The sequence below is a fragment of the Rhinoraja longicauda genome, chromosome 44, assembly GCF_053455715.1.
Source record: "Rhinoraja longicauda isolate Sanriku21f chromosome 44, sRhiLon1.1, whole genome shotgun sequence".
Lineage (NCBI taxonomy): Eukaryota > Metazoa > Chordata > Chondrichthyes > Rajiformes > Arhynchobatidae > Rhinoraja > Rhinoraja longicauda.
Genome location: NC_135996.1, coordinates 2,024,063 through 2,046,511, shown reverse-complemented (window position 1 = coordinate 2,046,511; position 22,449 = coordinate 2,024,063). Strand labels below are relative to the sequence as shown.

Sequence of the window (22,449 nt, the reverse complement as noted above, 5' to 3'; positions counted from 1 at the left end):
TGGGCCCACCTGCCCGTGTTTGGCCCGTATTCCTCCAAACCTGTCCTATCGATGTACCTGGCTAACTGATTCTTAGATGCTGGGATAGTCCCAGCCTCAACTACCTCCTCTGGGAACTCGTTCCATACATCCACCACCCTCTGTGTGAAAAGTTACCCCTCAGATTCCTATTAAATATTTTCCCCTTCATCTTAAACCTATGTCCTCTGGTCCTCGATTCGCCTACTCTGGGCAAGAGACTCGACCCGATCTATTCCTCTCTTTATTTTGTACACCTTAATAAGATGTACACCACATCCTCCAGCGCTCCAGGGAATAGGGTCCCAGCCTACTCAACGCTCACACCCTCTAGTCCTGGTAACATCCTCGTAAAAAACCTTCCTCCCTGCCCCTCGCCCCTCGTCTTCCCCTCTCCCCTCCTTTCGTCTCCCATCACTGATACTGGAATTTTCAGGCTTTGATGTATTTATTTTGTTTCTATCAGTGGTCTGCTGATCCCGACACACGCTCTTCCTCCCTCCCCCCCTCCCTCTCCCTCTCTCTGCCGCCACCCCTCTGCCATTGCGGCCGCTGGGATGGTGAGGCTTGGATCAGTGTGTGTGGGTGTTGGCTGCGGGCTGCTGGCTCCCACGCTGCCAGCTCACGGCTCCACTAGAAGGCGAGCAGGCGGCGAGGTTTGGCGTAGCCCAGCTGCGCCCAGTTGCTGAGGGCAGACACCAGGCCCAGGACCGTCTCCATCTGGATGGGTTTCTCCAGCAGCAGCGGCCCGTTGGCTTGGCCGGCGTGGGGGTGCTCCCGGTGGGCCATCCCCACCCTCCGGGTCAGCTCCGTGCGGAAAGACCCCAACTGTGGGCAGGAGAGAGGGGGAGTGAGACAGCAGCACGGGGAGAGATACAGGGGAGAGGGGGAGTGAGACAGGGGAGAGGGGGAGTGAGACAGCAGCACGGGGAGAGATACAGGGAGAGGGGGAGTGAGACAGCAGCACGGGGAGAGATACAGGGAGAGGGGGAGTGAGACAGCAGCACGGGGAGAGATACAGGGAGAGGGGGAGTGAGACAGCAGCACGGGGAGAGATACAGGGGAGAGGGGGAGTGAGACAGGGAGAGGGGGAGTGAGACAGCAGCACGGGGAGAGATACAGGGAGAGGGGGAGTGAGACAGCAGCACGGGGAGAGATACAGGGAGAGGGGGAGTGAGACAGCAGCATGGACACACACACACACACAGGAAGAGAGTCAGGAGAGGGGGATGTACATACACGCACCAAAGTACACCACACCTACACACAAATGCATGCACACACAATTACATACACATGTACACACACATGTACAAGCGCACACAAACGCACACGGGGTGACTGGAGGGGGCCCGTACACACATAGGCACACACACTCACATACACATACACACACATACACACGGGGAGAGAGACTGGAGAGGGGCACGCACACACTCACACATTAATACAGATGTGCACACACACTCACAAACATACACACATACACATGCACACACACACGCGCACACGGGGCGAGAAACTGGAGAGGGGCATGTACACACAGACACAGGGAGGGAGACAGTGGAGTGGGGCATGTACACACACACACACACACACACACACACACACACGTGCTGGGAGATGCGAGACTAGAGAAACTCACAGACATACACACACACACAGGCACAGGTAGAGAGAATCACAGGTAGATGTCCCCCCAACAGTCTCCCCCCCCCCCCCCCACAGTCTCCTCCCTAGTCTCTCCCCACAGTCTCCCCCCCCCCCCAATGTCACCCCCGCAGTCTCCTCCCCAGTCTCCCCTCACCCCCACAGTCTCCCCCCCCAGAGTAACCCCCACAGTCCCCCCCAGTCTCCCCTAACCCCCACAGTCTCTCCAACCCCCCCCTCCCACGGTCTCCCCTCACCCCCACAGTTTCCCCACCAGTGCCTCACACCACAGTCTCCCCTACCCCCCCCCCCAGTGTCTCGCCCCTACCCCCAGTCTCCCCATTCACCATGCAGGGGGGTGACAGGTGCCCGCTCTCTACCCCGGGGTGTTCTGTCAGGATGACGGACGGCAGATCCTGAGCCCAGGGGTTCCAGCGGGAACGGAACGACGGCTCTCGCAGTTTGTCCCATCCCAGCCGCAGCCCCAGCCCACAGCGCCTGGGCTCAAAGGACAGGGCGGTGAGTTCACACCCGCTCACACTCACACACACTCACACACACACGCACACACACACACACACACACACACGTGCACGCACGCACACACACACGTGCACGCAAGCACACACGCACACACACACACGCACTCACACACACTCACACGTGCACGCACACACTCACACGTGCGCGCACACACACACACACTTGCCCACACACTCACACATACACACTTACACGTGCACACACGCACACACACCTGCACGCATGCACACACCACACACACACCTGCACGCACGCACGCACACACTCACACACCACACACACGCACACACGTGCACGCACGCACACACCACATACACACACACACGCACACACACACACGTGCACGCACGCACGCACACATACGCACTCACACTCACACTTGCACGCACATACACTCACACGTGCCCACACACTCACACATACACACACACTTACACGTGCACACACGCACACACACCTGCAAGCACGCACACACACCACACACACACACACACACACCTGCATGCACGCACACACACTCACCACACGCACACACGTGCACGCACGCAGACACACCGCACACACACTCACACACACTCGCACACACCACACACACACGTGCGCGCACGCACACACCACACATACACACACACTCACACACACACACGTGCACGCACGCGCACACATACACACACACACACAAACAATTACAAACCCGCACCCCTTCCACATTCCGAGACACCCCCATAACCCACTGACCCCTCATCCACTCCCCACACCGAGACACCCCCCACTGATACCCTCACACGTCTACACCCACCATAACCCACCCCAGTCCGAAACACCCCCATATCCCACACTCCCACACACCCCAAGTCTCAGACAACCACATACATCCCCTCAGCCACCCTCTCCCCACACTGAGCCTCTGCCCACTCAACCCCTCCTACTCCTATCCCCCCATACTCCACGCCCCCCCTCCCCACACTGAGCCCCCACCCACTCACACACTCCCACCGATCACCCCATACTCCAACCCCCCCTCCCCACTCCAAGGGTCCCCATACACTCCCCACCCTAACCTATAAGAGAATAACTGCAGATGCTGGTACAAATCGATTTATTCACAAAATGCTGGAGTAACTCAGCAGGTCAGGCAGCATCTCGGTAGAGAAGGAATGGGTGACGTATCGGGTCGAGACCCTTCTTCCCCACCCTAACCTGGTCTGTGGCAGGGACTGAGTGATGGGTGAGTGAGGGGATGTGGGCGAGGGGGTGTGTGAGTGAGGGGTAGGTGGGTGAGGTGTAGGTGGGTGAGGTGTAGGTGGGTGATGGTGTGTGGTTGAGGGGGTGGGTGAGGGGGGTGGGTGAAGTCTGTGTGGGTGAGGGGGTGTGTGGGTGAAGAGTAGGTGGGTGAGGGGGGTGTGGGTGAGGGGGTGAATTTAGGGTCTGGATGAGGGGGTTGTTGGTGAGTCTGTGTGGGTGAGGGGTTTTGGTGAGGGGGGGTTTGGGTGAGGGGGGGTTTGGGTGAGGGGGTGTGGGTGAGGGGGTGTGGGTGAGGGGGGTGTGGGTGAGGGGGTGTGGGTGAGTAAGGGATGTGTGGGTGGGGGGTGAGGGTGAGGGGGTGTGGGGGTGTGTGGGTGCGGGGATGTGGGTGAGGGGGTGTGGGTGAGGGGGTGTCGGTGAGGGGAGTGTGGGTGAGGGGGTGTGGGTTGTGGGTGAGGGGGGTGGGAGTGTGGGGGTTGTGGGTGAGGGGGTGGGTGGGTGAGGGAGTGTGTGGGTGAGGGGGTGTGGGTGAGGGGGTGTGGGTGAGGGCGTGTAGGTGAGGGCGTGTGGGTGGGGGTGGGGGGATGGGAGGGAGGGTGTGTCGGGGTGTCTCGCAGTGGGGATGTGATATGGGGGTGTAGGTGTTGGAGGGGCTGAGGGATGTTGAGGAGAGGGGGTGGGAGGGAGGGTGCGTGGGGTATGGAGGGTGCAGGGGGTGGGGAAGAGGTGTAGGGGGTAAAGGGAGGCCGGGTGAACTGGTATGGGGGTTTGCAGGAGTGGGGGTGGGTGAGTTGGGGGTGTAAAAGTGGGCAGGGGTGAGTGGGGGTGCCTTGGAATGGGAGAGAGTGGGATATGGGATGTGTCTGGGCTGGCTGAGGATGGGTGTAGTGGGGGTGGGTGGGGGATATGGGGTGGTGCTGGGTGAGGATGGTCTAGGAGTGGGGGGGGTGAGACATGGGGGGGAGGTGTATAGACTGGGTGAGAGGGAGTGGAGAGTGGGTGGGAGGTGGGGAATTGAGGGGTGGGTAGGACTGGGTGAGAGGGATCTAGGAGTGGAGCGTTGGGGGTGGGGGTGGTGGCGGGATATGGGGGGCTGTAGTGACTGGGTAATAGTGGAGTGGAGAGTGGAGGGGTTTGGTGCATGGGTGGATGTGCAGGGACTGCGTGAGAAGTGGGGTGGTGGGATATGAGGGGGTGGAGGGACTGGGTGAGGTGAGTCCAGGAGTGGGGGGGGGTGGGGAATGGATGGTGGTGTCAGCACTGGGTGAGGGTTAGACAATAGACAATAGACAATAGGTGCAGGAGTAGGCCATTCAGCCCTTCGAGCCAGCACCGCCATTCAATGCGATCATGGCTGATCACTCTCAATCAGTACCCCGTTCCTGCCTTCTCCCCATACCCCCTCACTCCGCTATCCTAAAGAGCTCTATCCAGCTCTCTCTTGAAAGCATCCAACGAACTGGCCTCCACTGCCTTCTGAGGCAGAGAATTCCACACCTTCACCACTCTCTGACTGAAAAAGTTCTTCCTCATCTCCGTTCTAAATGGCCTACCCCTTATTCTTAAACTGTGGCCCCTTGTGCTGGACTCCCCCAACATTGGGAACATGTTTCCTGCCTCTAATGTGTCCAATCCCCTAATTATCTTATATGTTTCAATAAGATCCCCCCTCATCCTTCTAAATTCCAGTGTATACAAGCCCAATCGCTCCAGCCTTTCAACATACGACAGTCCCGCCATTCCGGGAATTAACCTAGTGAACCTATGCTGCACGCCCTCCATAGCAAGAATATCCTTCCTCAAATTTGGAGACCAAAACTGCACACAGTACTCCAGGTGCGGTCTCACCAGGGCCCGGTACAACTGTAGAAGGTCCTCTTTGCTCCTATACTCAACTCCTCTTGTTACGAAGGCCAACATTCCATTGGCTTTCTTCACTGCCTGCTGTACCTGCATGCTTCCTTTCATTGACTGATGCACTAGGACACCCAGATCTCGTTGAACTCCCCCTCCTCCTAACTTGACACCATTCAGATAATAATCTACCTTTCTATTCTTACTTCCAAAGTGAATAACCTCACACTTATCGACATTAAACTGCATCTGCCATGTATCCGCCCACTCACACAACCTGTCCAAGTCACCCTGCAGCCTTATTGCATCTTCCTCACAATTCACACTACCCCCCAGCTTAGTATCATCTGCAAATTTGCTAATGGTACTTTTAATCCCTTCGTCTAAGTCGGGGAGGGGACGGTGTGGGGAGCCCAGTGTTTCGTTTTGTTTAGAGATACAGTGCAGAAAGAGGCCCTTCGGCCCATCGAGCCCGCGCCAACTAGCACTTCCCTCACATAACCACTATCCTACACACACAAGGGACAATTTTTACACATATACCAAGCCAATTAGCCTATAAACCTGTACGTCTTTGGAGCGTGGGAGGAAACCAGAGATCCCGGAGAAAACTCACGCAGGTGACGAGAAGTACGTACAAACTCCATACAGACAGCACCCATAGGTAGGGGGTGGGAGAGAGAGAGGGGAGGAGAGAGAGAGAGGGGGAGAGAGAGAGAGAGAGAGAGGGAGACAGAGAGAGAGGGGGAGAGAGGGGGAGAGAGAGAGAGAGGGGGAGAGAGAGAGAGGGAGAACGGGAGGGAGAGAGAGGGAGGGAGAGAGAGAGAGAGAGAGAGAGAGAGAGAGAGAGAGAGAGAGAGAGAGAGAGAGAGAGAGAGAGAGAGAGAGAGAGAGAGAGAGAGAGAGAGAGAGAGGGTGAGAGAGAGAGAGGGTGAGAGAGGGTGAGAGAGAGAGAGATTGGGCGAGAGAGGGAGGGGGGAGAGAGAGAGGGGGAGAGAGAGAGAGAGGGGGAGAGAGTGAGAGGGGGGGAGAGAGAGAGAGGGGAGAGAGAGAGACACACACACAGGCAGCAACTCTAGCGCTGCTCCACCATGGCCGCCCAGTGTTGACTCACCTGCTGAGGGAGGTTGAGGGGAAGTGGAAGGAGCCGACAGTGATGCTGTCGATGTAGTGCAGGGGGATTCGCAGCAGCAGGTGACAGGACAGGCCCACAAAGTCGTAATGAGACACCAGCAGGACTCGTGGGGTCAGCAGCACCAGTCTCTCACTCTCCCGGTTCCAGTGGTCCACCCTGAGTGGGGCAGGAGACGGGGAGATGCACTCACTCACTCACTCACTCCTGCTCCCTGGCAACGGGGCTTTCCAAAGGGAACGTCTGTCCCCACCCTCCCCCCACCCTCCCGACACAGACTCACCCTCCCTCACCCACAGCCCCCCTCCCTCACCCACACCACCACCCTCCCTCACCCACACCCCCACCCTCCCTCACCCACACCCCCACCCTCCCTCATCCACACCCTCCCGTAACCTCCAGCCTCACCCTCCCACACCCACCTTCCCTTACCCACAGCTCCCATTCATCACCCACACCCCATCCTCCCTTACCCACACCCACACCCCCACCCTCCCTCACCCACACCCCCCCTCCCTCACCCACAGCCTCACCCCTGACCAACATCCGCGCCTGTCGGTCCGGGGTCAGTCAAGCTGTAGAATTGCCTCTCTCTCTCTCTAGTTCCCCTCTCTCCCCCCCAGTTCCCCTCTCTCTCCCCATTCTTCACTCTCCCCAGTTCCCCCTCTCTCCCCAATTCCCCTCTCTCCCATGTTCCCCTTTCCCTCCAGAGTTCCCCTCTCTCCCCATTCCCCTCTCTCCTGTTCCCCTCTCTCTCACCAGTTCCCCTCTCTCTCCCCAGTTCCCCTCTCTCTCCCTCCCCAGTTCCCCTCTCCCTCCCATGTTCACCTCTCTCTCCCATGTTCCCCTCTCTCTCCCCCGTTCCCCTTTCTCTCCCCTCTTCCCCTTTCTGTCCCTCTATCCGCACCTCCTTATCCTCTCCCCCCGCCGCTCCACTGATCCGGGGTCTCTCACTCTGTGAGGAGCCAGGCTTCCTGCACTTTGCCGTCTTCATTCCCCAGTGTTCTCTCCGTCTCGCTGATCGCTGCTTGCAACACTCCTGGCTGTGGTGACACAGTGAGAGAGAGATGGTTAATGTCCACTGGGGAGAGAGAGAGACTGTGACCCCCACTGGGGAGAGAGGGAGAGACAGAGACTGCAACCCTCTGCTGGGAGAGAATAAAACTGTGACCCTCCACTGGGGAGAGAGGGAGAAATAGAGGCCGTTGGAGAGAGGGAGGGAGGGAGAGATGGAGAGAGAGATGATTTCCATCCACTGGGGAGAGAGGTGAGACGGAGACTGTGACCCTTCACTGTGACATAGACGGATAGATGAACCCTCTGACCACAACCATCAGGGGGAGAGACCAGGCCTGTCCTCCCCTCGCTGACCCCAGGAGGTGATGCCCAGATGCCCAGATGTATCCCAAACCCATCTCCCAGCCACCGCGCAGCCCACACTCACCCGCAGAGCAAAGAATTCATCCCGGTGGCTCTGGCCCGAGGACGGGGGGAGGACAGAGGGGGAGAACTCCCCCCGCGGGAGATGGGGATACAGTCGGGAGAGGTCAGCAGGGGTTACAGGGGTCACGCCCGAGACCGGGGCAGAGGTCACGCACTGTTCCACTCCTGGGTCAGGGGTCAGGTGCTCTACTGACCCCGGGGTAAAGGTTGCGTCGAGTTCCAGTTGCGGCGAGGGAACGCTGGGCTCCAGCTGATCCCCCATGGCCGGCAGGGGAACCCCTGCTCCTCCCGAATCGGGGAAGGGACGGTGAGGGAATCGCGGGGCTCCGGGACGGGATCAGCTCCAGTCCAGGCCGGAGCGAAGCAGCAAACTACGGGTGCGAGCAGTCAGGGGCAGGGGTCAGGGTCACAGGGTCAGGGGTGAGGAAGGGTCAGGATGTGGGACAGGAGGGGGTTTGGGAGGAGTCTGGGTCAGGGTGCAGGAAGGGTCAGGGTCAGGATGATGTCAAGGGTCAGGTTCAGGGACAGGGTCAGGGGTGGTCAGGTCTCCGTAACACAACAACTGAGGACGACACTCCACCGCTGAGATAAACCAGGAAACTGGTGAGAGGCTGCAGCCTCGATCACAACACCCAACCACCGGAAATGTAGAAAAACAGGTTCCAGTTGCCAGGAAACAGCCGACACTCAACAGGGAAATAACCCAGAGCAGAACAACAGAGAAAATATGTGTTACTGATACAAGAGTCTTACAGTGTGGGGTGTATCAGTGTTACAGCGAGTGGTGTATGAGTGTTGCAATGAGGGGTGTGGGGTGTATCAGTGTTACAGTGAGGGTGTGGGGTGTATCAGTGTTACAGTGAGGGGTGTGGGGTGTATCAATGTTACAGTGTGGCGTGTATCAGTGGTACAGTGATGGTGTGGGGTGTATCAGTGTTACAGTGATGGTGTGGGGTGTATCAGTGTTACAGTGAGGGTGTGGGGTGTATCAGTGTTACAGTGAGGGGTGTGGGGTGTATCAGTGTTACAGTGAGGGTGTGGGGTGTATCAGTGTTACAGTGAGGGGTGTGAGGTGTATCAGTGTTACAGTGAGGGGTGTGGGGTGTATCAGTGTTACAGTGAGGGTGTGGGGTGTATCAGTGTTACAGTGTGGGGTGTGTCAGTGTTACAGTGATGGTGTGGGGTGTATCAGTGTCACAGTGAGGGTGTGGGGTGTATCAGTGTTACAGTGAGGGGTGTATCAGTGTTACAGTGGGAGGTGTGGTGTGTATCAGTGTTACTGTGAGGGGTGTATCAGTGTTACAGTGCAAATGTTTTAAACTGAAGATAGACACAAAATGCTGGCGTATCCCAGCGGGACAGGCAGCATCTCTGGAGAGAAGGAATGGGTGACTTTTCATTCTTCTGTTTCGGGGCATATGGCAATAAAACACTCTTGACTCTCTAGCTGGCATGTATTATTGTCATGGTAAAAGTGAAAGGTTTTCAAGAGTGTGTGTCGATAATTCACCAGAAAGTTGTATACACAATATTACAAAAAAGTGGTTGAGGGGTAGGGGCTGGAGGATAGACGGTAGATGGAATGGGGAGGAGGTGAGGGGGAGGCGGCGAGGGTAAGGGGGAGATGGTAGGTTGGCATGGGAAGGGTCGGGTACCAGATAGATGGGGAGATCGGTGCAGGGGGTAGACAGTGAGGGAAGGGGGCATTGGATTAGGTATAGGTTAGGTGAGGGGCATAGGAGAGAGGAGTATGGGGAAGGGGACTTGGGGAGGGGAAGTGTAATCGGGGAGAGAAGGTGGAGGGGAGTTGGGGAGGAAAGGCATGGGGAGAGTAGATGGGGAGGGGCGCATGGTGGAAGGGCAAGGGGATAGTAGATGGGGAGGGGCGCATGGTGGAAGGGCAAGGGGAGAGTAGATGGGGAAGGGGGCATGGTGGAAGGGCAAGGGGAGAGTAGATGGGGAAGGGGGCATGGTGGAAGGGCATGGGGAGAGTAGATGGGGAGGGGCGCATGGTGGAAGGGCAAGGGGAGAGTAGATGGGGAAGGGGGCATGGTGGAAGGGCACCAGGAGTGTACCCTGGGAATTTGAGCACGGGGAAGGGAAAGAGTACTCGGGGGAGGGATATGGGGAAGTGTAAACGGGGAGTGGGCATTGAGGAGGATAGATGGAGAGGAATGCATGACCTTTTCTTCTTAGGCTGTGGCCTCTGATCTTAGACTCTCCCACAAGTGGCAACATCCTCTCCACATCCACCCTGTCAAGGCCATTCACTTCTCGGTACGTTTCAACGCTGTCTCTCTCTAACCCCCCCCCAGGGAGATGGAATATGCACTAGCTGTGCTTTTGGTTTTAGGGTGGCATAGTGGCACAGTGGTAGATGCTGATCTTGGCTACTGTCTGGCTGGAGTTTGCATATTCTCGCTGTGAAACACTGCAACCCTGCATATCTCGCATACAAAATGATGCAAATCTTACCATGAATGACAGAAATAAGAAGTGTTATCCATGTTTATGAAGTTCATTTTTGAATGATTTAAAATTGAGGGTGTTGGTGCAATATACTGCTAACCCACAAATGCATCGTTATGAGATATTCACATTTAAACAAGGTGCCTATGTTATTTGACCAACTTATCGGTTGAATTTAGATATGAAAATTTTACAGGTTGTAGGGTGGTGGATAAGGATCGTGTTAATGCATTTAACATTTTCACAAAAGTGAGGGTTATTATTGCACCAACCCCCTCAATGATATGTTAAATTCAAAACTAAACTATGGTAGCAATGTACAGTGCATTCAGAAAGTATTCAGACTTCTTCACTTTTTCCACATTTTGCTAGGTTACAGCCTTATTTTAAAATGGATTAAATCATTTTTTTAATCATCAATCTACACACAATACCCCATAATAAAAAAGTGATAACAGGTGTTTAGAAATCTTTGCAAAGTAATTAAAAATGAATAACTGAAATATCACATTTACATAAGTATTCAGACCCTTTGCTATGAGACTCAAAATTGAGTTTATGTTCATCCTATTTCCATTGATTATCCTTGAGATGTTTCTACAACTTGATTGGAGTCCACCAATGGTAAACTAAATTGATTGGAAATGATTTGGAAAGGTACACCTGTCTACATAAGGTCCCACAGTTGACAGTGGATGTCCGAGCAAAAACCAAGCCATGAAGACGAAGGAATTGTCTATTGATCTCCGAGACAGGATTGTGTCGAGACACAGATCTGGGGAAGGTTATAAAACAATTTCCACAGCATGGCAAGTCCCGAAGAGCACAGTGCTCTCCCTCATTCTTAAATGGAAACATTTTGGAACCACCAGTACTTTTCATAGAGGTGGCCACCCGGCCAAACTGAGCAATCGGGGCAGAAGGGCCTTGGTCAGGGAGGTGATCAAGAACCCAATGGTCACTCTGACAGAGCTCCAGAGTTCCTCTGTGAAGAAGGAAGAACCTTCCAGAAGGACAACTATATCTGCAGCACTCCACTAATCCGGCCTTTATGGTAGCGTGGCCTGATGGAAGCCACTCCTCAGTAAAAGGCACATGACAGCCCACTTGGAGTTTGCCAAAAGGAACCTAAAGGTCTCTCAGATCATGAGAAACAAGATTCTCTGGTGTAATGAAACCAAGATTGAACTCTTTGGCCTGAATGCCAAGCGGCACCGCTCATCACCTGGCCAATACCATACCTACGGTGAAGCATGGTGGAGGCAGCATCATGTTGTGGGGATGCTTCTCAGTGGCAGGAACGGGGAGACTAGTCAGGATCGAGGGAAAGATAAACAGAGCAACGACCCTAAGCACACAGGCAAAACAATGCAGGAGTGGCTTTGTGATAAGTCTGAATGTCCTTGAGTGGCCCAGCCAGAGACCGGACTTGAATCCGATCGAACTTCTCTGGAGGGACCTGTAAATAGTTGTGCATCGACGCTCCCTGTCCAACCCGGCAGAGCATGAGAGGATCTGCAGGGAAGAATGGGAGAAGTCTTCGCTTTTTTATTATGGGGTATAATGTATACATTGATGACCTGGGTGACCTTGTACACCAGTCACTGAAAGTTGGCGTGCAGGTACAGCACACAGTGAAGAAAGCTAATGGCATGTTGGCCTTCATAACGAGAAGATTTCAGTATAGGAGTAAAAAGGTTCTTCTGCACTTGTATATGCCCCTGGTAAGACCACATCTGGAGTATTGTGTAGTTTTGGTCTCATAATTTGAGGAAGGACATCCTTGTAATTGAGGCAGTTCAGTGTAGGTTCACGAGATTGATTCCTGGGATGGCGGGACTGTCACATGAGGAAAGTTTGAAAAGACTAGGCTTGTATTCACTGGGAGTTTAGAAGGATAGGGATCTTGTAGAGACATATAAAATTGTAAAAGGACTGGACAAGCTAGATGCATGAAAAATGTTCCCAATGTTGGGGGAATCTAGAACCATGGGCCACAGTCTTAGAATAAAGGGGATGCCATTTAAAACGGAGGTGAGAAGGAACTTTTTCACCCTGACAGTTGTGAATTTGTGGAATTCTCTGCCACAGAGGGCAGTGGAGGCCAAATCACTGGATGAATTTTTTTTTTTATTTATTTTTTTTTTTTTTACGGTAAATTACAATAATACAACAGATATATCTTAATACATTTTTTATACCGCTTCATTTTTTTGAGCTTTAAGAAAAAGATAGAAGTAAAGAAGTAAAGAAAGAAAGTGCGCAAGAGTCGTGAAGTGCAAGAGAGTGTTGGGAAAAGAAAGCCCCTTGGAAAAGAAGTTAGAGAAGGAAGTAAAGTAAGAAAGTAGACCCTAGAAAAGAAAGAAAAAAAAAAAAAAAAAAAAAAAAAAAAAAGGGGTAGAAACAATCGCTCTATTATAACATTAAACTCCGCAGGAAGGGGACTACCAACCAAGTCTGTTTTGTTGTTTTACCTCCCGTTACCAGGTCCTGATACCATTTATTTATTTATTTCTTTGTAAAATTACTATTGCACCTCATGCTTGTAATAGGTCCAAAAACGTAGACCACGTCTTTTGGAATTGGTCTGCTTTACCTGCTAAGAGGAATCTCATCTCTTCCAAATGTAGTGTTTCAAACATATTTGATATCCACATTTTTATTGTTGGTGTGGGCGCATTTTTCCAGAATTTCAGTATGAGCTTTTTTCCCATTATTAGCCCGTAATTAAATAAATTCTTCTGAAACACGTTTAATTCAGGGTTACCTTCCGATATTCCAAAAATGATCCATTCTGGTTTTGGTACCAGTTTTATTTTGATTAATTTTGAAAAAATATCAAATATTTCATACCAGAATTTTTGGATTTTTGTACAAAAAACAAAAGAATGCGCTATAGTAGCTTCTTGACACAGACATTTATCACAAATTGGTGAAACATTCGGGAAGATTTTATTTAATTTAGTTTTTGAATAATATAATCTATGTAATGTTTTGAATTGGATGAGCGTATGTCGTACGTTGATCGAACATTTATGCACCTGTAGTGAATGATTATCCCAACTCTCTTTTGAAATTTTTATAGCTAAATCTTGTTCCCAGTCTCTTCTAATTCCATCTGTTGTGGGTATTGCTATGTTTAAAATGATATTATATAAATACGATATTAGATTAGCTGATTCCGCCTTTGTCTTCATTGCTTCATCCAGTAAGTCGGAAGGCATATTATAATAATCTTTTGTATATTTTTTCAGATAATCACGAATTTGAAGATATTTAAAATATTGGTTATTTTTCAAATTATATTTCAGTTGTATTTGTTGAAATGATAGTAATTTTCCCAATTCATACAAATCTTCGAGCGATTTGATTCCCATTCTTTCCCATTGTATAAATGATTTGTCTATAATTGATGGTTTAAACGATGGATTATTGACTATTGGTATTAAAAGAGATAAGTTTCTTAATTTTAGATTCTGTTTTATTTGTTTCCATGTTCTAATTGTGCTATGTATAATTGGATTTTTATTATAATTTTTATTATTCAGATTTATTGGTGAGAGGATAGTCGCTCCTATATTACTCGGGGAGCAGTCCCCTTTTTCCATTAAGATCCAAGCCGCCTGATGGGCAGAATTGTCCAGCAGGTGAATCATATTTTTAATATTTACTGCCCAATTATAATACATAAAGTTAGGGAGCGCTAGACCCCCCAACTCTTTTCGTTTATTAAGGTGTGCTATTTGTATTCTATGGGATTTATAATCCCATATAAAATTTGTAATGTCTGAGTCCAATTTTTTGAAAAACCTTTTAGGGAGATATATAGGTATTGATTGAAATAGGTATAGGATTTGTGGTAAGAAAATCATTTTTATAGCATTTATTCTGCCTATTAAGGACATCGGAAGTGTTTTCCAGAATTTAATCAAATTATTTAATTTCTTAAGTAAGGGATTATAATTGGCTTTAAACATATCCTGGTAATTTCTAGTAATTTCAATTCCCAAATATTTGAATTTTTCTGTAGCTATTTTAAAAGGGAATTTCCGGAGGTGTGTTGAGTCTTTTGGATTTATCGACATAATTTCACTTTTGTTCCAATTTATTCTATATCCTGAAAAGGATCCAAAGTCCTCAATTAAATTTAATATGTTTGGTATACTAATTTGTGGTTTTGTGATGTACAGTAGTACATCATCGGCATATAGGGATATTTTGTTATTCGTATATTTTGTGTTATAACCATAAATATCCGAGTGTGTTCTTATTTTTTCAGCAAGGGGTTCAATTACCAAAGCGAATAACAACGGTGATAATGAACATCCTTGTCTATTGCCCCTTGATAGTTCAAATTTCGAGGATAATATATTATTCGTTAATATTCTAGCCGTAGGTTTGTTATATAATAATTTTATCCATGCGATAAAGTTCTCTCCCAATTGAAATTTTTGCAATACTTTAATCATATAATCCCATTCTACTTGATCAAACGCTTTTTCTGCATCCAGTGAGATGATAGATAACTCTTGGTCATGAGGTTTATGTGAGTGCATTATGTTAAGCAAACGTCGCAAATTATTGAATGAGTGTCTCTTAGATATAAATCCTGTTTGATCCTCATTTATTAGTCTACTAACGTACCTGCTTAGTCTACTGGCTAGTGTTTTCGCTATTATTTTTTGATCCGTATTTAACAAAGCAATAGCTCTATATGATCCTGGTTCTTCTATATTTTTATCTTTTTTAAGTATTAATATAATCGTTGATTCTGCTAGTGTTTCAGGTAAGCTTTGCTCTTTAAAAGCATATGTATACATTTTCTGTAATCGTGGAATAACTATGTCGTAAAATGCTTTATAAAATTCATTGCTGAATCCGTCTGGTCCTGGTGTTTTTCCATTCTTTAGTGTTTTTATTGTGTCTTCTATCTCCTTCGAAGTAATTTGTGCTCCCAGTTCCTCTTGTTCCCTCAGTGCTAATTGTGGTAGATTACAATTATCTAGGAATTCTGAAATTTTATTATTGTCTATTAACGTTTTAGATGTGTATAGATTCTGGTAAAATTGAGCAAATCTTTTATTAATATCCTTGGGTAATGTTAATAATTCCCCTCTATCTGATTTAATCTTTAGTATTGCATTTTCTTTTTCCCGTTTTTTCAATTGGCGTGCTAGAAGTTTGTGGGGTTTGTCCCCAAATTCGAAGTGTTCTTGTTTTGTAATTTGAAATAGTGTTATAACTTTCTCTGACAATAATTTATTTAGCTTGAATTTCAATAATAGGATTTTATTATGTTTATCCATAGTTGGATCTTTAGCATTATCTGTATCTAATTGTTTTATTTGTTCTTCTAAATGTCTTTGATCATTCTTATTCTTTTTATTTTGATAAGCTTGAAATGAAATAATGACTCCTCTAATAAATGCTTTGAAGGATTCCCATAATAACGTGGGGGATATATCTGGTGTATCATTTATCTCAAAAAATAGGTCCATCTGTTTTTTTAGATATATACTCCCTTGTGGGTCTTTTAAAATTTGCGAGTTAAACCTCCAAAATGATTTATTCATAGACATTCCTTCTAATTTTAAAACAAAAGTTAACGGAGAGTGGTCTGAGATCGCATTTATGTGGTATTTAGGGTTCATAGAATGCGGAATTAATTTTGTATCCACAAGAAAATAGTCTATCCGTGAGTATGTTTTATGCACCGTTGAATAAAACGAATAATCCCTTCCCGTCGGATTTGCAATCCTCCACACATCTGCTATATTTGTGTTTTCCATATATGTGTGTAAGAGTTCACTGGTTTTAGATTTCAGATTACCTTTTTTTTTTTGCATCGATTTATCTAGATAAGGGTCTAAAACACAGTTAAAATCTCCTCCAATTATAACATTTTGATAATTAAATTCTGCAATTATATTCAGAATTTTATTAAAAAACTGAGGGTTATCAAAATTAGGCGCATATATGTTTACCAGCGTAATTGGCGTATTATTGATCTCTCCTGCTACTATAAGGTATCTCCCTTCCTTATCTGATATAGTATTCTTTGATTTAAATGGAATTCCTTTACGAATAATGATTGCAGTGCCTCTAGATTTGGAAGTAAATGAAGAGTGAAATGTTTGGCCTATCCAATTCGCCCTCAGTCTCGTCTGATCTTGATGTCTAAGATGCGTTTCCTGTAAAAACGAAATGTCCGTGTTGTATGATTTCAACTGAGCTAGTATCTTGCCCCTTTTAATAGGTTCATTAATACCCCTTATATTCCAACTACATAGTCTGATTCCTCCCATTTTCTTTTGATTGTCGTCATACATTTTTACCAATTTTAATGACCTTATTTATTATGGTGCATCCATATCTCAGGACATTTATAGTTTTGGGGGCATTTATATTATAGACTTCCTTGGTAGTTCCCCTCCGCGATTGTCCTTGAAAGAAAAACACATAGATGTGACATAGTGTGATACAAAAAAAAAGTATATCAAATAAATTTACGGTGTCTAAGTTTAGGACACCGTAGTGAGTGGACCACTCGTCTGTGGTGTACGACATCAATATCGCTTCCGGCATAGATGTTGTGAGGTTAGCCCCTCTGCCTTTATTACCTAAAACCTAGGGGGTCGGTTCCGTTTCCAAATCAGTTCTATTTCACCCAATTGCAGTATATATATATGTTTCATTCCGACTTATCAAATCTAATCATGTATTCAGTTACATATCTTCCTCACTCTTTATCTCTTAACTATTTATAATTGATTTAGTATTGTTAAGAGTGAGCTGTACGCTGAAAGGGTTAACCGGATTCAGCCTCCTGGAATTGTGCCAGGTGCCTGAGTCTCCTCCCCTCTCGAGCTGCGGAACTTTTGTGATTACTGTTGATTACTGTTGTCTGCGTTATGAGGCAGGCAACACATTTTTAACAGTTCCAATTGCTATTTCTATATTAATATTGTTAATTATTAATTGTTATTAATTCTCTATATTTTGTAAAACTATATAAACCATATAATGTTTTTCGCTTCCCATGTTATCAGTCTTGCCTCGTTTGAGCACAGAGAGTCCTTGAATTAGATTCCACAATGTTCCAGGGGAGATAATAATGTCTAGACACGTCTCATGGAAAGTCTGTTGCGTGTATTAATTTTTAAAGAATGGAGTTGTTCGCTTATTTCACTTTTCTTGTGATATTCTTGTTGGGGAAATAAGCAAGTTAATTTGTTCTTGACGTCTTGGTGATCTATCTTCAATTGTCGCTGCCTTGGCCACGATTTCTTGAGCGTATTTAAGAGATTCTACCGAATTAGTGAATGTTTTTGACATTCCCAGGAAAGTGATACGCATTCTGGCCGGATAATACACTCCAACTATGACACCCTTGACACCGTAAAGAACTTCTCTTGTCTGTGAGAACTTTCTTCTCTTTTGCACAATCTCGTAAGGGTAGTCCCGTAGGAGTTTAATTGAATCATTTCTGTACATCATCTTCTCTCCGTATTTAATTTTTTTCATCAGCGCTTCCACTATTAGGATATCCCGAAATTTGACTATGATCTGTCGTGGGTATGCATGTTCTCCTTGAGATCTTGGTTTAAATCTGGGTAGTCGATGAGCTACTTCAATTACAGGTGCCTCAGGTAGATTGAGTACATGTTTAATTAGGTTGGCAGTGAACTCACAAACATTGTCTCCCTCAGCCCCCTCTTTTACACCACATATTCGTATATTTTGACGTCTTGCGCGGGCTTCTAGGTCAACACATTTATCAGAGACTTTTGTAAGTTGGCTCTTGAGGCTGTCTATTTCTAACTTCATTGCCTGCATGTCTCCTGTCATCTCTTCCACAACAGCTTCCATATCTTTCACTGCAGTTCCATTTGCGGAGACAGTTTCATGCACGGCCTCAAACATCTTTATGGTCTCTTCTGCCACCTTATTAATTTTCCCCGTTAATTCTTCTTGCACATCATCAACTTTTTTTTGCAGAGCACCAATGCCCGCAAGTATTTTTTCATTACCAGCAATCAAATTTAAGTTTCCAGCTTTCAAATCATTTTTCAATTCTCTTACCGAGTTCTTTAACTCCTCCATTTCGGTTTTCTCTTTTGTGGTCATCTCAGTCTTAGATCGTGTAGCCATTCCAGAGTCCACTCCAGAGGTCTGTTTTGCAGTTTCTTGATGTTCCTGAGTCTTCAGCAGTTGTTTTATAACTTTCCTATGTGGGCTCTGACCTGGAGACGTACTTTTCATTTAAAATGACTTTCCCTCCGTTAAATTCACGTCGCTTACTCAGCACCGCGACATGAGACTCCGGTAAGTTTTAAAAACGATACCGACTTCCAGACCCGATTTTAACGCGAAAATTCGCGATTTTTCCAGAGGAGCTAAAAATTGCGACTGCTAACACAACATGTCGCCACCGGAAGCCCACTGGATGAATTTAAGAGAGAGTTAGATCGAGCTCTCGGTGCTCGTGGAATCAAGGGATATAGGGAGAGGTTGGGCACAGGTTACGATTGCGGATGATCACAATGAATGGCGGTGCTAGCTAGAAGGGTTGAATGGCCTCCTCCTGCACCTATTTTCTATGTTTCTATTATGAAAACAAATTGAATCCATTTTAAAAGAAGGCTGTAACATAGCAAAATGTGGAAAAGGTGAAGGGGTCTCAATACTTTCTGAATGCACTGTCCATTATTCCTGTCTAAAGCTAGCACTTCTGTATCAGTGTAGGTATGTATTCATTACATTTCATTACACTAATATAGAAGGAAAAGAATGAAACAATATCTTGACATGTGTTCATAGTTATTTTACTCACAATATTAGGTTTTCTGGAAATAAGTTTGATGTCACCGATTGTGAATGGGTATGGATAGGCCCAAATGAAATGTATGTGAGAGAACAGTGATCATCATAGTGGGGGCCGTGTTCGAGAGGTGTGTGCATTACTGATTTTATATAAGAAAATAACTGCAGATGCTGGTACAAATCGATTTATTCACAAAATGCTGGAGTAACTCAGCAGGTCAGGCAGCATCTCAGGAGAGATGGAATGGGTGATCTTATATATGTAGAGGAAATCACAAGAAAGAAACTAGATATATATGTGTGTGTGTGTGTATGCATATATATATATATATATATATATATATATATACATACATATGCATAAACCATAGGTCGAATTGTCTTTATGGTTTATGTACATCATGGGAAAAATAAGATGAAGAGAGAAATTAGTGTTGCTTTAAATCAAAGTTGCTTCTGATCCATGAGAAGGCACTTTGAGATCTATTTATCTTTATCTTGCCTCTCACCCACAAACTTTAAATGATTTGTGCAGAGTGTGTTAGAGCAATACAAGGGAAACTGCACAAAAGAGGGGGTTGGGGAGGAAGGATCGGTGGGAAATAGGCAGAAATAGTAAGAAAAAATAAAATCAGAGAAACTAATCAGGGGGAAATCATTTTAAAAGAAAAATAACCAAAAAATGTGAATTAATAGATTAGATATATTCTGCATTTTAATGGTATCATCACACATACTGTTCCCCCATAACACTGATTACACTGCGAGAGGCAAAACTGGCGGCTCCTTTTGCTTACTAAAATGGCGGACGTTCCGCTCCGTTGCGTAAAACACTTCAGAAGCGGCGATTCCGACGGAGTGGTCCACCTCGCTCCGCTCTGTTATCTTTGGCCTCTCCTCACTCCCGCCCCGTCCTCGAGGACGGAGACTCCGGGATAGAACCCGCCTCTCCTTGATTGACGTTCAGACAGGCCAATCGCTGGCCAGCCTCTGCTGTTCCCGTGGCTACGTCATGGATCAGGTGGCCACGCGCGGAGACGGTTTAACCAAAGATACTAGAGGAACAAGATGGACCACTCGACCCTGAGAACAGTAGAATGTCATGGCGCCATTTTAGTAGGCAAAAACCTGCAGAAACGTTTAAAAAGAAAAATAACACAAATCTGTGAAATGATATATTAGACATATTCTGCATTTTAATGGTATCATCACACATACTGTTCGCCAAAACACTGATTACACTGCGAGAGGCAGACCGAACGGCGGGGTTTGCTTACTAAAATGGCGGACGTTACGCTCCATTGCGAACTACGCTTCAGTGGAGGCGATTTCTGCGGAGTGGTCCATCTTGTTCCTCTAGTACCTTTGGGTTTAACGGTCGCCGAGGGAGGGAGCGCCCGAGGGAGGGAGAGTCGCCGCCGCACAAGGAGGAGACAGAGGGAGCGCGGGGTGTGGGGGGAGACAGAGGGAGCGCGGGGTGTGGGGAGACAGAGGGAGCGCGGGGTGTGGGGGAGACAGAGGGAGCGCGGGGTGTGGGGGAGACAGAGGGAGCGCGGGGTGTGGGGGAGACAGAGGGAGCGCGGGGTGTGGGGGAGACAGAGGGAGCGCGGGGTGTGGGGGGGGACAGAGGGAGCGCGGGGTGTGGGGGAGACAGAGGGAGCGCGGGGTGTGGGGGAGACAGAGGGAGCGCGGGGTGTGGGGGAGACGGGGTTGCGGGGCCCGGGCGGGAGGGTAGACGGTGGATGGACGGGAGGCGGAGAGGGGAAGGGGGAGATGGAAGGAGGGCACGGGGAGGGTGGGGTGCATGGGATAGATGGGGAGAGGGGTACAGGGGAGGTTCGGCAGTGAGGGGAGGGGGCAGGTAGATGGTGAGGTGGCATTGGAGACAAGTATGGGGAAGGGCAGTTGTGGAGGGGAAGTAGTGGGGAGAGGTGGACGGGAATCGGTGAGGAAGGCATGGAGGAGAGTAGATGGGGAAGGGGATGGTGGAGGGGCATGGACAGATTCGATGGGGAAGGGGGCGGGGGGTATGGTGGTGCACGGGGAGTGTGGTGGGGGAAGAGTACTGGGGAGGGGCATGGGGAAGTTGATGGGGAGAGGGCATGGGAAGGAGTGCATGAGGAAGGTAAATTGTAAATTTCCCTGGTGTGGGACGAATAAAGGAATATATTAAATTGGAGTGTGTTTGGAACTGGGGAGGGGAAGACAGAGCGGGGGATCTGATATGAGGCTGGGGCGGTGGAGGGAGCACAGACAACCCAATAGGTTCACATTGAGTGTGAATGGGCTCTTTCTATGTCCAGCTCTGGGTCATTCACGGTATACTCCTTGCCCAGTAAAGCTCCAGGAGATGCTGCACTGCCTGAGGTGATCTGGGTCTGCTCTCCTCCAAGACATATTATTCTAATGTACGACATTGGGGAGACCACACCTGGAGAAATGTTCAGTTCTGCTCGCCCTGCTAAGGGAATGGTGTCGGTAAACTGGAAAAGGTAGAAATAGATTGATGAGATGCTACCAGGACTGGAGGGTTTGAGGAATATGGAATATGGAGAGATGGTGACTGCTTTCTGTGGAGAGTAAGGTCCAAGAGGTGATGTTGTACTGGTTTATTAAATCAGAAGAGGCATCGATAAGGTGAACTGCACATGCTTTTCCCCAGGGAAGGAGTGTATGAAACTTGGGTGCATTGTTTAATGTGAGAGGGGAAAATTTCAAGAGGTTTTGAGGGAACGAGTTGCCAGAGGAACATGGTAGAGGTGAGTACAATTACAAAATTGAAAACCTATTTGGATGGGGACATGGAGTGGAAAGATTTGGAGGAGTATTGGGCAGGTGCAGGCGAGTGTGACCAGTTAGATCAGGCAAGTTGGTCAGAATGGATGAGTTGGGCCAAAATGTCTGTTTCTGTACTCCAGATTCCAGAACAATATGTCTATTTTTGGCATTTAGATCTAGTTGCCCAATCAGTCTTTGATTGATGTTGCATTTGTTACAGAAAGGTAACGGACTGAGACTCTGTGTCAGAGACAGAGAACATCCGGTGAAGAACCACAGGGAACATTGAGCAACAGATACAAGCAAAGCTGAGGTGAGAGGGAGCTGGGACTCGGAGAGTGTATGTGTTCCCTCTGGCCTTGGTTCCCAGTGAGATATTATCATCCACTTTAACTGTCTGATTTTAAATCCTCCAGTCCTGTCTACAATACTCTGATACCCTTTGCTCTGGAATCATCATGCCACTCTATCCTTTCATGTAAAAACACCAAAAA

General features: G+C 47.9%; 3 protein-coding genes across 8 annotated transcripts in view; 2 read left to right on the top strand and 1 right to left on the bottom strand.

The window, feature by feature from the left end:
- Window positions 1-606: 606 nt before the first annotated feature.
- On the bottom strand, window positions 607-8,147 carry LOC144612392 (tumor protein p63-regulated gene 1-like protein). Its single transcript, XM_078431991.1, has 5 exons — window positions 7,887-8,147; window positions 7,397-7,485; window positions 6,425-6,601; window positions 2,016-2,166; window positions 607-846 (listed from the first exon to the last, which is right to left on the bottom strand). The coding sequence occupies exons 1-5, from the start codon at window positions 8,145-8,147 to the stop codon at window positions 652-654; spliced, it is 873 nt and encodes a 290-aa protein (XP_078288117.1). The 3' UTR covers window positions 607-651.
- Window positions 8,148-11,071: 2,924 nt separating this feature from the next.
- LOC144612324 (uncharacterized) lies at window positions 11,072-16,483 on the top strand. Its single transcript, XM_078431900.1, is given in 2 exon segments — window positions 11,072-11,714; window positions 16,407-16,483. Coding segments are annotated over 2 exon segments (720 nt in total).
- A 4,835-nt stretch (window positions 16,484-21,318) lies between these two features.
- Window positions 21,319-22,449, top strand: part of LOC144612295 (interferon-induced protein with tetratricopeptide repeats 5-like) — a 32,544-nt gene continuing 31,413 nt past the window's right edge. Inside the window, exons 1-2 of one of the 6 annotated variants that reach the window (XM_078431872.1) lie at window positions 21,319-21,544; window positions 22,176-22,268. Coding sequence is in view for 1 of the 6 variants with exons in the window: in XM_078431868.1 (XP_078287994.1) it covers window positions 21,402-21,544 (143 nt within the window). In the remaining 5 variants the exon portion in view is untranslated. Of the gene's footprint in view, window positions 22,269-22,449 lie in introns of all 6 variants that reach the window. The other 5 variants (XM_078431869.1, XM_078431868.1, XM_078431873.1 and 2 more) reach the window with 5 other exon arrangements.